The following is a 16,172-nucleotide window of genomic DNA, read 5'->3' on the forward strand; positions in this document are numbered from 1 at the left end:
GCATAAGCAGCAAATGATAGACAGAGTTAAGTGATTCTACAATCAATGGATCAGATCCAAGCCTTGCACTTCTGCCATATTCAGTTGCGAATGGTGGTGGACAATTATACAACTCACTGGAGGAGGAGGCTTCACAAATATCCCCATCCTCAATGATGGAGGAGCCCAGAACATCAGTGCAAAAGATAAGGCTGAGGCTTTTTTAATTCGTTCATGGGATGTGGGTGTCGCTGGCAAGGGCAGCATTTGTTGCCCATTGTCCCCCCATTTTCCCTTGAGAAGGTGGTGTTGCACTGCCTTCTTGAACCAGTGCTATAAAGCAGCATTTGCTTAGCAATAACCTGCTCCCTGATGCTCAGTTTAGATTCTGCCAAGGCCACTCAGCATCTCACCTCATTGCAACCTTGGTCCAAACATGGAGAAAAGAGCTCAACTCCAGAGGTGAGGTGAGAGTGACTGCCCTTGACATCAAGGCGCTCCAGCTGAAGTCAATGGGAATCGGGTGGGGGGGGGAACTCTCTGCTGGTTGGAGTCATACCTAGCGCAAAGGAAGATGGTTGTGGTTGTTGGAGGTTAAACATTTCAGTTCCAGGACATCACTGCAGGAGTTCCTCAGGGTAGTGTCCTCGGCCCAACCACCTTCAGCTGCTTCATTGACCTCCCAGCACCATTGATGACTCCTCAGATACTGAAGCAGTCCATGTCCGAATGCATCAAGACCTGGACAATATCCAGGCTTGGGCTGACAAGCAGCAAAAAACTGTATTTTGTGCCAGGCAATAACCATCTCCAACAAAGAATCTAACCTTGACATTCGATGGCATTACCATTGCTGAATCTCCCACTATCAACATCCTGACGCTTACCATTGATCAGAAATTGAACTGGACTAGCCATATAAATACTGTGGCTACAAGAGCAGGTCAAAGGCTAGGAATTCTGTGGCAAGTAACTCAGCTCCTGACACCTCAAAGCCTGTCCACCACCTACAAGGCAAGTCAGGAGTGTGATGGAATACTCTCCACTTGCCTGGATGAGTGCAGTTCCAACAACATTCATGAAGCTTGACACCGTCCAGGACAAAGCAGCTCTCTTGATTGGCACGCCATCCACAAACATTCACTCGCTCCAGCACTGATGCATAGTTGCTGCAGTATGTACCGTCTACAAGATGCACTGCAGAAACTTACTAAGGCTCCTTAGACAGCACCTTCCAAATCCACGATCACTACCATCTAGAAGGACAAGGACAGCAAACGAATGGGAATATCACCAGCTAGAAGTTCCCCTCTAAGCCACTTGCCATCCTGACTTGGAAATATATTGTCGTTCCTTCACTGTCGCTGGGTCAAAATCCTGGAACTCCCTTCCTAACAGCACTGTGGGTGTACCCACACCACATGGACTGCAGCAGTTCAAGAAGGCAGCTCACCACCACCTTCTCAAGGGCAATTAGGGATAGACAATAGATGCTGAACTAATCAGCAGCATCCCATGAATGAATAAAAAAAATACATTGAACAGTACTGTAGTACACATGACAATCTGTCATCCTCATTCAGCTACAAATACGATAAGCCTCTGATAATCCAGGTATTATACTTGTTTGGCTTATTATTGCTAAAAAAATTTACACTCTACTTCAGTCACTTGAGAAAAATTAATTCTGGGCTGGTGAGTTTGTTGACATTTACTTGTACTGTAATTCATTGAAGATGTGTCCTATAGTAATAAAGTTTAGTAAAGTTTAAAGTAAAGTAAACTCAATGTTTGAATGCCTTGCAGCTGTTAATGTTTATCATGGCTCAATATAATGTATTTTATCCCAGAGTGCAGAAATGGATTCTGATGATACTGGTGGTAGTGCTGCACAGAAGCAAAAGATCTCCTTTCTCGAGAACAACCTTGAACAGCTCACAAAGGTTCATAAACAGGTAAGCCAAAGAACTTTAGCTTCAGACATCAGACCTTATGCTTGACACAGATTTCATATTCAGAAAACGGCAACAAATAACAGCTGAAAAAGTAGGAAACATACTAATGAGGAATGGAAACTACCAATCACAGTTTCAAAAGCTACAAATCAAAAATGGCCAATCATGATTAAGCTGCCATTTTATAAAAATCATTTTAGCTGCCATCCTGGACTCTTCACTAAATAGAGTACTTACTGCTTAAATTAAAATCTGTAACAAGGTATAAAATTACAAAATTTGCAGATGACCTGTGCCTATTTGAGAAGCCTAAGCACTGATGCCAAGATCCACCACAATTAGCGTAAGAGATTTTTGTTACAGCCTACATTTGCCAGGATCCAGCTACACAGCTACAGCTTCTATAATTTCTTTTGATTGGCACAAGGCCCAGCCATTCAGAATGCCTGGGGTACATTTAACACTACCCATTCTAATGGTAAATTACTGAACAAAACCCCAAGTTTTTGTTTAAATCTTTAGAACAACATCAATTATGAACTCCAGCTTTTTTCTGAGGTAACCTTGAAAGCAAAACAATAAAGATTAAAAAGTTGCTTCCCTATATTATGTTGAGATTTACTCGGTTGTATTATTATACTAAGTAGTATGTCATAAATGATCAGCTGTCCTTTTTTACTAACAGGCAGCTTGATGTTCATTCTTGATCATGCACAACTTAGAATTATCAGAAAGCAAAGCATGATTTTCTTTAAAAAAGTTTAAAAAATTAAGTTCAGGATTAAGATCATCAGGTTTTAAGTTACAGCCCTAAAGGAACATCAGAGAAGCAGATTTGTTGCTGACATACAGCAGGTAAATCGGTCATAAACAAGTACCTCGGTTGGTACTTGTTTATGAACCATGCAATTGGTGAGAAATATACTGTTGTCTTTTGATTACTTTTTGGAAAACATTTTGTTGCCTAGGGGGTGATCTCACCAATGTTGTCATTGAAGATGTGCATCCAACGCCCCCCCCCCCACCAACCACTTCCACACAAAAACACCAAATTGTGTGTCACTCACTGAGCAATATCATGATAGATCTGCTGGTATAAGTAAACAGTTTTGACTGGTTTGTGCCTATCACACTCAAGTTGATGCCGTGCAGATTTAAAACATCTTTCTTTTAAAACCAAAGGGAGTCCTTGATTTGAAGGCTAGAATTTATAAGCATTTGATCTTAGTTTATAAGTAGCTACAATTATTTTGATTTTCCTAGTTCAATTAGGGTTTCCATTCTGTAACCCTAGGTGGTGCCTTGTGGTGCCTGAGCTATGGCATTCTGGCCCTTAAAACCAAGGTACTATAGTCCAAGTTACATTTGTAATTCTTGTTTCTGGCATGTCCTGTTTGAATTTTTTGGTCTGGAGGCTTATAAATGGATGCCTTCTAGCAATCTTGCTTCCTTGTTCGATAAACCCTGAATCAGAACACCCAAGACCTGTAACTAACTTAAAGTATACAAATCAATGAGTCTATATTTAAACTCCTTGGTACCCAAGGCTCTATGTTGCTATAGTTCAATAGCTTGAACTGTCCCAATTTAAACCATCTACCCGCAAAAGCAGGCCAGGTTAGTAGCTGGGCCATTGAAGCAATTGAATCTGTATCAGGTTACATGCACAGTTTTTTGTCTCTTCAGGCCTTAAGCTATTCAAAGTATCACTGATAGTTACATTGTCTCTGCTTTGATTAAAAGCAATACACTTAAAGTATTGCGATTATTCAGCAATCAGAAACTTATAGTTGAATCTTGCTTTAATGCTCAGTTCTTAGCAACAAAAATCAAGGTTTTCAATTAATTCATGACTACCGATAAAATCAATCCCCACAAATTAAAAGCAGCTTCACTTCATTTCCTCTTGTTTGTGATTAATTTTTAAAAAACTTGATCAGTATTTATAATACTGATTTCAATAACATATAAAATACTATAATTCAATTTGAAACATTTAGTTTCTTTGAAACGCTCTAAAAATATAGAAACATAATCATTGATGAGCTCATATAGGTCAAGGACCGGGAAGTAAATTGGGTATCTTCTATGTATATTAAATAAAACAGTTTAAATTCTGTCATTGCATTCAACTTTATCTTATTTTTGCTGAAGTTTGTTACTGTCCAATTCTTTGCTTTTAAATTGTAATTTTGTTAAGCCCTGATACAATCTGATCAGGTTTTCACATTTACTAATGTTAAGTTGTTATAATTGCCTTTAGTTGGTACGAGATAATGCAGATCTTCGTTGTGAGCTTCCAAAACTGGAGAAACGACTTAGAGCTACAGCTGAGAGAGTCAAGGCTTTGGAATCTGCATTAAAGGAAGCCAAAGAGAATGCAGCCCGAGATCGCAAACGCTACCAGCAGGAAGTGGATCGCATCAAGGATGCTGTGCGAGCAAAGAACATGGCGAAGAGAGTGCACTCTGCACAGATTGGTATGTTAGGTACATTATAGCAGTGTAGAATCCAACAATTTACCTAGTCATGAATTGATCATTTTTAAAGTTTTTTTAAATAATTTGATGTAATATTTTTCCTATGGTTTAATTTATGGTTAAAAACCTGTTATTTTGTAAATTATTGAAATAAGTTGCTGCTCATGCAGGGAGACAACATGGACATGGCAGGCTAATGGTCTCCTTTTATGCTGTAACCATTCTATGATATTGAAATGAAATCATGTTTTCTCTATCTATCTCAAATGTAGCAACTAAATTTTTATAACAACTTATGGACTCTATTGTGTTAACCACATAATTGAAAATATAATCAGAATTAATTGTTTGAAAACTGGATGAAAGATTAAAGATTCCTCTGGAAAAGAGGAGACCTGATAGAGGTCTTTTAAAACTATAAATGGACTGATGAAGGGATATGGGGAAACAGTTTCCACTCGAGTAATTCAGAACAAGGGGGCATAAATATAAGATTATCACAGAATTTCAGTAGTGGTAAGAATGTGGAACTTGCTTCCACATGGAGTGGGTGAAGCAGGTAGCATTGATACATTTAAGAGAGAGGCATGAGTGAGAAAGGAATAGAGGAATAGGCAATCAGAATTGGTGGAGGTAATTAGCATGTAAGGAGGCTTGTGGAATGTAAGCACCAACATAGACCAGTTGGGCATAACTGTCTGTTTCTCTGTATATAATGTAATTCAATGTACCATTCATAAATTGTACAAAATTGACTGACCTTTTTTTACCTATGCAAATAGCAAGTTCTTAAAATGCAAAGCTATAACTTGGTCTCTAAGCAAGATTTAAGCAGCTAACGTTTTCACAAATGCATTCTTATTTTGTCTAGCTAAACCCATCCGCCCTGGTCAACCCCCTATGGCTTCCCCAACTCACCCAAGTGCAATTCGTGGGGGAGGTGGATTCTTCCACAACAGCCAAGCAGTTGCCATACGTGGAGGTGGAGGCGGCGTGAAATCAGATAAGTTGTACGTACCTTGTGTGTCAAAAATTATTTGAAAAGGTTCCGAAAGCAAATGTTTTGACTAAACCTGCATTTTTTTAATGCTCTTATTGTGGGACAACGGGTCTCAAGCCCCTGCAAGCTAATAATTTATACATCCTATTTTTTAATAACTTCCAGATTTTTCAAATCTACTGAATTCTGCTCATCTGCTCATGCTCTGTCAAACCTTTTCCTGTTGGAAAGTTTGCATGTACTATCTTGCATGTACCATTTATTAGTGGACAGAATAGTAGAACTATCATGTTCTACCATAATGAAGGCAATCCCCTACCCCAGTGATTAATTGCCTTAAGTGGCAAATTAGAAATCTCCAAATTTTGGCCACATTCAGAGTTTATCCTGGACATGGAATGAAGATGAGGACTAAACAAATAATATAGATTGAATTTAATCTTCAATTGTAAAGTTGATATCAGATTGGGGAATTTCATGTCCTAATGCTGTGAAGTGAGAGGGATGTAGAGAAACAAATTTGCAAAGAAACTATAGAGTTGCAAGAATTATAGAACAATTATAATGGGGGACTTCAGTTAACCAAATATAGACTGGGATTGGAATAGTGCAAAGGAACAAGAAGGGCATGAGTTTCTGGAGAGTGTTCAACGTTATTTTCTGCAGCAGTATGTTTCGGTCCAACGAGAGGGCAGGCACTGTTGGACCTGGTTCTGGGGAATGAGTTGGCCCAAGCTGATCAAGTAACAGTGGGAGGGCATGTAGGGCACAGTGACCATTGAATCATAAGGTTTAGGTTAGCCATGGGGAAGGAAAAGGAGCAATCCAGAGCAGGGATAATTATTTGGGGGGAAGCCAACTACGATGGGATGAAAATGCATCTGAGTCGAGTAAGTTGGAATCATGTTGGCGGAAAAGATGGTGGCTGCCTTCAAAGAGAGTATTGCAAGCAATGTAAAGGTATATTCCCTTGAAGGGGAAAGGTAGGACAAATAAATCTAGAACACCCTGGATGATGAGAGAAATAGAGGTGAAGATGAAAAGGTAGAAGTACATGTATGACAGATATCAGGTAGAAAATACAATGGTGGATCAGGCTGAATATAGAAGGACCAGAGAGGAAGTGAAAAGAAAAATCAGAAAAGCAAGAAGGTAACATGAAAGTAGACTAGCAGCTAACATAAAAGGGAATCCCAAGTTCGTCTTTAAGCATGTAAGTAATAAAAAAGTGGTAAAAGAAAGAGTAGGACCAATTAGGGATAAGAGGAGATTTGCATGTGGAGGCAGGAGAAGTAGCAGAGGTATTAAACGAGTACTTTTCATCTGTCTTTACAAAGGAAGAGGATGCTACCCAGGCAGAGGTGAGAGAGGAGGTAACTGGTACACTCGAAGAATTTACAATTGAGGAGGAGGAGGTATTAGGCTATCTTTACTTAAAATTGATAAGGTACCAGGACCGGATGAGATGCATCCGAGGATACTGAGGGAGGTGAGTGTGGAAATTTCAAAGGCACCGATAATCTTCCAGTCTTCCTTAGATACAGGGGTGGCGCCGGAGGACTGGAGAATTGCAAATGTTACACCCTTGTTCAAAAAGGGGGTGCAAGGATAATGCCAGCAACCACAGACCAGTCATTTTGACTGCAGTGTTAGGGAAACTTCTGGAAACTGTAGTTTGGGACAAAATCAATAGTCACTTTGACAGGTGCAGGATAATTAAGGAAACCGTGGATTCATTAAGGGGAAAATCATATTTAACTAACTTGCTGGAATTTTTTGAGGAGGTAACAGAGAAGGTTGATAAGGGCAATGTTGTTGATGTGGTGTATATGTATTTTCAAAAGGCATTTGATACAGTGCCACACAATAGACTTGTGAGCAAAATTCTAGCTCATGGAATAAAAGGGAAAGTATGCACTTGGATAAGAAATTGGCTGAGTGACAGGAAACAGAATAGTGATAAATGGTTGTTTTTCAGATTGGAGGAAGGTCTATAGTGGCGTTCCCCAGTGGTCACTGTGGTGTGCAGGGCATGATTTCAAAATTTGCAGATGATACGAAGATTGGAAGCATTGTCAACTGTGAGGATAGTCTTGAACTTCAAAAGTACATAGACATATTGGTGGATTGGGCAAACAAATGCCAGATGAAGTTCAATGCAGAGAAGTGTGAGGTGATTCATTTTGGCAGGAAGAATGTGGAGGCACAGTATAAGATAAAGGGAGAAATGCTAAAAGAAGTGTAGGAACAAAGGGACCTCCTGTGTGTGTATATGTACATAAGTCATAGAAGGTGGTAGGGTATGTTGATAGAGCAGTTAATAAAGCCTATGTATCCAAGGTTTTATTAATAGGGGCATTGAGTACAAGAGTAAGAAGGTCATGTTGAACTTGTATAAGACACTAGTTAGGCTTCATCTGGTGTCCTTTGTCCAGTTCTGGGCACCATACTTGAGGAAGGGTGTGAAGGCATTGGAGAAAGTATGAATGATTTCAGGGATAACCAACTAGACATAAGGATAGATTGGAGAGGTTGGGTCTGTTTTCCTTGGCAAAAAGAAGGCTGAGAGGACACTTGATAGATCAAGATCCTGAGGGGTATGGACAGGGTAAGTAGTGAGAAACTGTTCCCACTCACGTGTACATCAAGATCTAGAGGGCAGAGATTCAAAATAATGGGCAAAAAGAGTAGAAGTCATGTGAGGAATTTTTTCTTTACCCAGAAGGTAGTTGGAGACTGGAACAAACTTTCTGAAAATGTGGTGGAGACAGGTTCAATCGAGGTATTCAAAAGGGAATTGGATTGTTACCTGAAAAGAATGTGCAAGGTTACGAGGATAAGGCAAGGTAGTGGGATTAGTTAGAATGCATTTTCAACGAGCCAGTGCAGACTCGATGGGCCAAATGGCGGCCACCTGCACTGTAAAGATTGTGATTCTGTGAAGTGAGGCAATGTTTCATGAGGTTTATTGCTGTTAAAATTTTGGATACTACTGGTATTGTGGATAATTGAAGTGTGTATAATAGAAGTATAATTAAGTTATTGACTGATATTTACTTTATGGACCATATGAATGGCTGACATAACTTAAGGATCAGTTTGAGCTTGATCAAGGTAAGTGCTGTAACTAACTGCACAGGTCATTCTGCCTTTATTGTTCTAAATACTGAAATGCTGTTTCTGTAGATTTGTTTGAAATGTATGTGTTTGTTCATTCTGGTTAAACTAAAATCTTGTACACTGTTTGAAGTTCAGTTGATAACATTCCAAAGGCAGGATGTCATTTTAGTGAAGCTACCTCGTTTTAAGCAGTAGCTTCACCAACAGGATGAAGGAAAATATCCATTGCTAACTGCTGGCTGCCTGCTTTTGAGAAGGTTGCCCTAAGGAAATTTCTGAGTAGCAGCATACCTTGTACATTGCTGCTCTAAGTAATTCTCAAAACTCTAAAGAAAAGTGAGTAAAGATCAACTTCAAAGTATTCTAAATATGTGCAGGATTTTTCCCTGTTTTCTTCAACCACCAGAAAGAATGAACTACAAGGTAGGTCCCATTGAAAGAGCTTGAAGGATTGAAGCAGAAAATAGATGACACTGATGGCAATGTTAATTCAGTGCCTCTGATTGGTTTCTGAAGCTGGTTGAGTTTTATGCTGGCTGGAATTATGCAATTAAAATGTATCAACATAATTTATAAAATATTCCAGTGTGGAGTTATTTGGTTTCCTTGATTTGTCACTCTAAATCAGATAGCAATGTTTACAGATATTGATGGTGGTTTTGAGGGGGAGAAAAGCAATATATATCACTTTAAATGCCCATGCTTTGTTCCTTTTATAATTAAATACATATAGCAGTTTTTTTTAGTCTTTAATTATGGCTACGTAAGCTTCTGTTTATATGTTCTTTTAATGAGGTATAATAATTTTCTACTCAGTTAAAGAATATCCCTTTTAGGCAAGGTCCAGTTTCTTTTCTGTTTTAAATTTTATAGTTGGTTGCTTGCTTGGTTGATTCCAGGTATTATTTTCCTGACCTGGAAAAGTAGCCACCATTTAACACACAAAAACTAGCGCACAGGTCATACTGATGTAAAGGTTATACCCCAAGTTTTCTAATCTTGAAGATTTATGTGAATCTAGACATGAACTCTTGTAGTCTAGCACAAAATTGTAATAGGCAGACAGATTTAAACTGCACAATACTTTGTAGATATGATTTATATGTTGGATATATTAAATTGAACCCTAAAACATTTTATAAATATATAAAATGTAACAGGTTAATGGGGTGGGGGAAGGAAATGTTCCTATTGGGAACACAAATGGAATCTGCCTGCTAAGCTGAATGATTACTGACCAGTTGCTCTTGCATTGATAGTCATGAAGTGTTTCGAGCGCATTGTGTTAAAGCATCTTTTAAATCCTCTTGTTCCACACGTTAATTGGTTATAGTTTGCCTATCAACCTTGTAAGTTGGTGGACACCCTGTTCTGATGTTGTTCCATCTGATCCAACAGCACACGGATAGATCGGGCAACCATGCTCGCGCTACCTTTGTTGAATTTTCAGCTTTTGATACTATGCAACCATTTGAGCTTATTGAAAAAATTAAAACTTTGATGTCAGTCTTACTCAGCTACTTTGGATCAGTGATTTCCTTTACAACAGAAACCAACAGGTAGAAGTTTCCATGATTTTCTGAGCCCATGCTAATGAATATTGGATCTCCTCAGGGCTGTGTACTTTTACTTTGATTGTCAATCAGCGTACAATGACATAATCCTGAAGTATTCTGATGATGTAGCACTTATGGACCTCCAGGAATAACGAAGGAAACCAAAGAAACTCGGTGGAGAAGTTCGTAAAATGGTGTGATAACAGTTCACTTAAACTGAACGAAAACAAGATGAAAGTACTAGTTATAGACTTAGGAAAAATCCAGTTAATGATGTTGTTCCTGTGAATATTCATGATGTGGATATTGAAATTGTTACTAACAAATACCTAGATGTCAAAGTAAATGATAAATTGATTTAGAGGGAACAGTGTACAGATGTGGTGGCCAAGGGACATGCAGAATTATACTACCTCAAAATTAAAATCCTTTGAGTAGATCCTACAATCATGAAACCTTTCTTTATGGCTGTAGTTGAGAGTGCTAACCTTTTTGGGTGCCTTGCATGGTACAGTTTTTTTAAGAGAGCAGACTCTAAGGGTACAGAGATTATTGAAACAGGCAGGAAGGGTATTTGATAGACATATCTTTCTCGATGAAATCTGCACTTGAAGAAGTTTGACGAAAATAATGTGCTGTTAATAATTAGAATCACCCCTTGTCTCAGTATTTCTGTTGCTTGCGTTCAGAGAAAAAGCTACAATTCCTCAGATGCAGGTCAAATTGATTCCTGAACTCCTTTGTACTCTTCTGTGTAAGAACTTTTAACAGGAGTTTGATGGATTGAGAATCGCTGATTATTTTAATGCATTGTGATAGTTTTTAATGCTTTTTAATTAAAGGTAGTTCTCTGTGATAAGGTAACTTTTTTTCTATTATAATTCATTCATACAAGTTTGGTAGTACAGAACTGAAGTATTGCTGAAAAAAGAGACATGCTGTTGAAGCTTTTCGTCTTGCACTCATCAGGACAAGAATACCAATTGTAAAGGGAACAACAATTTATGCTGATGAGAAGAGTGCTGATTGGTTGGCAATTGGACTCTGGTAGAGGTATTGCTATGGAGAATGCGCCAGGGGAACGGTTAACTGCCAAGCTTTTGTTTAAATGCAAACCAGGCAGGTCGACTCTGGTGAAGGCATTACCTTGGGGAACGAACCAGGAAATGGCTGGCCCCAAAGCTTTTTAATTGAAAAAGACGCAATGTGTGGACATGCTCTTCCTGTATGAAAAGGACAGGGCCCTGTTTGTCAATATATGTAGCTTCTAGCACGTGTAAATGAGCTATACTGCGAGCCCGACTGATAATCTTAAATTGGTTGTCAGTGTAATTTTGAGCACAATCAGGATTGTTTGGCAAGTGCTGTCCAATTGCAGCATCATATTTCAAATGTCGGGCACTATGTTTTGAGTTTTGCAAACATGGGCTGGTTGGGTCTGGTCACTGCTTTGCATGTTGCAAACAGCTGAAGAGACATGCTGTTTGATATGATCATACTTAGAAAGAAGGATGAGGTCCTGCAACAAAAGAATTTAGGGAGCTAGGTAGCAGATTAAGAAGGAGGACCTCAAAGGCTGTAATCTCTGGTTTACTCCCTGTGCCACGTGCTAGTGAGTATCGGAATAGGAGGATAGAGAGGATGAATGCACGGCTGAAGAGATGGTGCAGGAGGGGGAGGGCTTTAGTTTCCTGGATCACTGGGTCTATTTCTGGCGAAGGTATGGCCTGTACAAGTCGGTCAGGTTGCAGCTGAACCGGATTGGGACCAACATCCTTGCGTGAAGGTTTTCTAGTGCAGTTTGTGGGGGTTGGTTAAACCAGTCTGGCGGGGGGTGGGATACAGAGTGGAGGTACAGTAGGGGGTGATGCACAGCCAATTAAAGAAGAGAAATTAAGTCAGTCTGGAAGGCAGAGCATATGTTACGGCACAAGGGAATAATGCAAGCCTGGATTGCATCTATTTTAATGCAATGAGTCTTACAAGTAAGGCAGATGAATTGAGGGCGTTGATTAACACATGGGAATATGATATTGCAATCACAGACATGGTTGAGGGAAGGGCAGGACTGGCAGCTCAATCTTCCAGGGTATAGAATCTTCAGGTGTGACAGGGAGGTGGTGCAAAAGAGGATATGGCATTGCACTATAGATCAAGGAGTCAATTACTGTAGTGAGGAGGGATGGTGTCTTAGAAGGTTCCTGAGATGAGGTCATATGGGTAGAACATAAAAACAAAAAGGGGGCAATCACTTTGCTGGGAGTGTACTATAGGCCTCCAAACAGTCAGGGGGAGATAGAGCAACAGATATGTAGGGAAATCTCCGCGAAGTGTAAAAATAATAAGGTAATAATAGTAAGGAATTTCAACATTCCCAATATTAACTGGGATAGTCTTGGTGTGAAAGGCTTGGTGGGGAGTGGGCGGAATTCTTAAGGGTGCATCCAGGGGAGCTTTTTGAGCCAGCAAGTAGAAAATCCTACAAGAGAAGGGACGGTATTGGACCTAATGGATTGAAGCCGGGCAAGTGCTAGAAGTGTCAGTGGGGGAGCATTTCAGGGTTGGTGACCATAACTCTAAGATTTAAGGTTGTTATGGAAAAGGACAAAGGTGTACTGGAAATAAAGGCCCTGAATTGGAGGAAGGCCAATTTTCAATATGATAAGACAGGATCTGGCCAAAGTGGACTGGGAGCAGCTACTTGTAGGAAAGTCTACATCAGACCAGTGGGAGTCATTCAAAAAAGAAATAGTGAGAGTTAAAGGATGTCAAGGGATGTAGAGGATTTGATAAGGAAAAAAAAGAGGCTTATGGCAGAAACAGAGGGCTGAAAACAGCAGAAGCCCTGGAGAAATATAGAAAGTGTAGGGGGGTACATAAAAAAAAAAGCAATTAGGAGAGCAAAGAGAGGACACGAAAAACGCTGGCAGGCAAGATAAAGGAAAACCCCAAGGCATTTTATAAATATGTTAAGGGCAAGAGTAGGGTCCGTTAGGGACCAAAGTGGCAATCTGTGCATGGAGCCAGAGGACGTAGGTGAGGTTTTGAATGATTACTTTTCATCCCTGTTCAATATGGAGAAGGAAGGAAGGTGTAGGTGTAGGTGTAGAAATCGGGGAGGGGGACTGATATACTTGAACAAATTAGCATTGAAAGGGAGGAGGTATTTGCGGTTTTAGCGGGCTTAAAAGTGGATAAATCCCTAGGTGCAGATGAGATGTATCTCAGGCTGCTATGTGAGGCAAGGGAAGAGATTGCATGGGCTCTGTCACTAATTTTCAAATCCTATCTGGCCACAGGAGAGGTGCCAGAGGACTGGAGGATAGCAAATGTGGTACCATTATTCAAGAAGTGTAGTGGGGATAAACCAGATAATTACAGGCCAGTGAGTCTAACACCAGTGATAGGCAAACTATTGAAAAAAATTGAGGGACAGGATTAATCTCTGCTTGGAGAGGCAGGGATTAATCAGGGATAGTCAGCATGGCTTTGTCGGGGGGGAGATCGTGTCTAACAAATTTGATTGAATTTTTCAAGGAGGTGACTGGTTGTGTAGATGAGGGCAGTGCAGTAATCTACGTGGACTTCAGTAAGGCTTTTGACAAGTTCTTGCATGGAAGACTGATCAAGGTGGTAAAAGCCCATGGGATCCAGAGCAATTTGGCAAATTGGCTTAGTGGCAGGAGGCAGAGGGTGATGGTCGAAGTTTGTTTTTGCGATTGGAAGCCTGTGATGAGTCATGTTATGCAGGGATCAGTGCTGGGACCCTTGCTGTTTGTCGTGTACATTAATGATTTAGACATGAATAAAGGAGGTATGATCAGCAAATTTGCAGATCACACGAAAATTGGTGGTGTCGTAAATAGTGAGGAGGAAAGCCTTAGATTACAGGACAATATAGATGGGCTGGTAAGATGGGCAGAGCAGTGACAAATGGAATTTAATCCTGAGAAGTGTGAGATGATGCATTTTGGGAGGACTAACACAGCAAGGGAATACACAATGAATGGTAGGACCCTAGGAAGTACAGAGGATCAGAGGAACCTTGATGTGCATGTCCATAGATCCCTGAAGGCAGCAGCACAGGTAGATAATGTGGTTAAGAAGGCATATGGGATACTTGCCTTTATTAGCCGAGGCACAACATAAGAGCAGGGAGGTTATGTTGGAACTGTATAAAATGCTAGTTAGGTCACAGCTGGAGTACTGTGTGCAGTTCTGGTTGCCGCACTATGGGAAGGATGTGATTGCATTGGAGAGGGTGCAGAGGAGATTATCCAGGATGTTGCCTGGGCTGGAGCGTTTTCGCTATGAAGAGAGACTGGATAGCTAGGGTTGTTTTCCTTAGAGCAGTGAAGGTGGAGGGGGGACCTGATAGTGGTATACAAAATTAAGGGGCATAGATAGGGTAGATAAGAAACTTTTCCCCTTAGCGGAGGTGTCAATAACCAGGGGGCATAGATTTAAGGTAAAGGGCAGGAGGTTTAAAGGAGATTTGAGGCAAGATTTTTTCACCGAGAGGGTAGTTGGAATCTGGAACTACTTGCCCGAGGGGTTGGTAGAGGCAGGAACCCTCAACTTTTAAGAAGAATTTAGACGAGCACTTGAAACACCATAGCATACAGGGCTATGGGCCAAGTGCTGGAAAATGGAATTAGAATAGATAGGTGCTTGATGGCTGGCATGGACACAATGGGCCGAAGGGCCTGTTTCTGTGCTATATAACTATATATTCAGTGATTTGGTCTGCACAGCCCTCTGTGGTAGAGAATTCCACAGGTTCACCACCCTTTGAGTGAAGAAATTTCTCCTCATCCCAATCCTAAATGGTCTACCTTGTATCCTGAGACTGTGACCCCTTGTTCTAGATCCCCCCCCAGCCAGAGGAAATATCATCCCTGCATTCAGTCTGACCATCCCTGTCAGAATTTTATGTTTCAATGATATCTCCTCTCACTCTTCTAAACTCCAGTGAATACAGGCCTAGTCAGCCCAATCTCCTCTCGTACGACAATCCTGCCATCGCAGGAATCAGTCTGGTGATCCTTCGCTGCACTCCCTCTATAGCAACTATATCCTTTCTTGGGTAAGGAGACCAAAACTGCATGCACTACTCCAGGTGTGGTCTCACCAAGGCCCTGTACAGCTGCAACAAGACATCCTTGCTCCTGTACTCAAGTCCTCGCAATGAAGGCCAACATACCATTTGCCTTCTTAACTGCTTGCTGCACCTGCATGCTTGCTTTCAGTGATTGTGTACAAGGACACCCAGTTCCCTTTGTATATCAATATTTCCCAACCTATCATCATTTAAATAATACTTTGCCATTCTGTTTTTCCTCCCAAAGTGAACAACTTCACACTTACCCACATTATACTGCATCTGCCATGTGTATTTGCCCACTCACTCAACCTGTCTAAATCACCTTGAAGCCTCTTAAAACCTCCTCACTGCTCACACTCCCACCAAGTTTCATGTCGTCAGCAAACTTGGAAATATTACATTTGGATCCCTCATCCAAATCATGATACATATTGCAAATAGCTGGGGCCGAAGCACTGATCCCTGTGGTACCCCATAAGTCAGCGTCTGCCACTCTAAAAAAAAGACCCTTTTATTCCTACTCGGTTTCCTGTCTGTTAACCAATTCTCAATCCATGCCAATACATTACCTCCAATCCCATGTGCCTGAATTTGACGCACTAATCTCTTACGTGGGACTTTATCTAAAGCTTTCTGAAAATCCAAATACACCACATCCACTGGTTCTCCCTTATCTATTCTGCTAGTTATGTCCTCAAAAAAACTCCAGCAGGTTTGTCAAACATTATTTCCCTTTCATAAATCCATGTTGACTTTGTCTAATCCTGTTGATATTTTCTAAGTGTCCTGTTATCACACCCTTTATAATTGACTCTAGTATTTTCTCTACTTACTTAGGTTAGGCTAACCCATCTGTAATTCACTGTTTTCTCCCTCCCTCCTTTTTTAAATAGTGGGGTTACATTTGCCACCCACCAATCTTCTGGGAATGTTCCAGAATCTACAAAATTTTGAAAGATGACAACCATCGCACCACTA

At 40.5% G+C, this 16,172-nt stretch overlaps 1 protein-coding gene across 1 annotated transcript in view; it reads left to right on the forward strand.

The window, feature by feature from the left end:
• The window catches only part of LOC144677608 (kinesin-1 heavy chain), a 125,099-nt gene that overhangs the window by 100,385 nt on the left and 8,542 nt on the right, over positions 1 to 16,172 (forward strand). Inside the window, exons 23-25 of the mRNA XM_078537649.1 lie at positions 1,830 to 1,934; positions 4,198 to 4,414; positions 5,286 to 5,424. Of these exons, the coding sequence (XP_078393775.1) occupies positions 1,830 to 1,934; positions 4,198 to 4,414; positions 5,286 to 5,424 (461 nt within the window). The remainder of the gene's footprint in view (positions 1 to 1,829; positions 1,935 to 4,197; positions 4,415 to 5,285; positions 5,425 to 16,172) is intronic.

This window comes from Cetorhinus maximus, chromosome 3 (genome assembly GCF_964194155.1).
Source record: "Cetorhinus maximus chromosome 3, sCetMax3.hap1.1, whole genome shotgun sequence".
Lineage (NCBI taxonomy): Eukaryota > Metazoa > Chordata > Chondrichthyes > Lamniformes > Cetorhinidae > Cetorhinus > Cetorhinus maximus.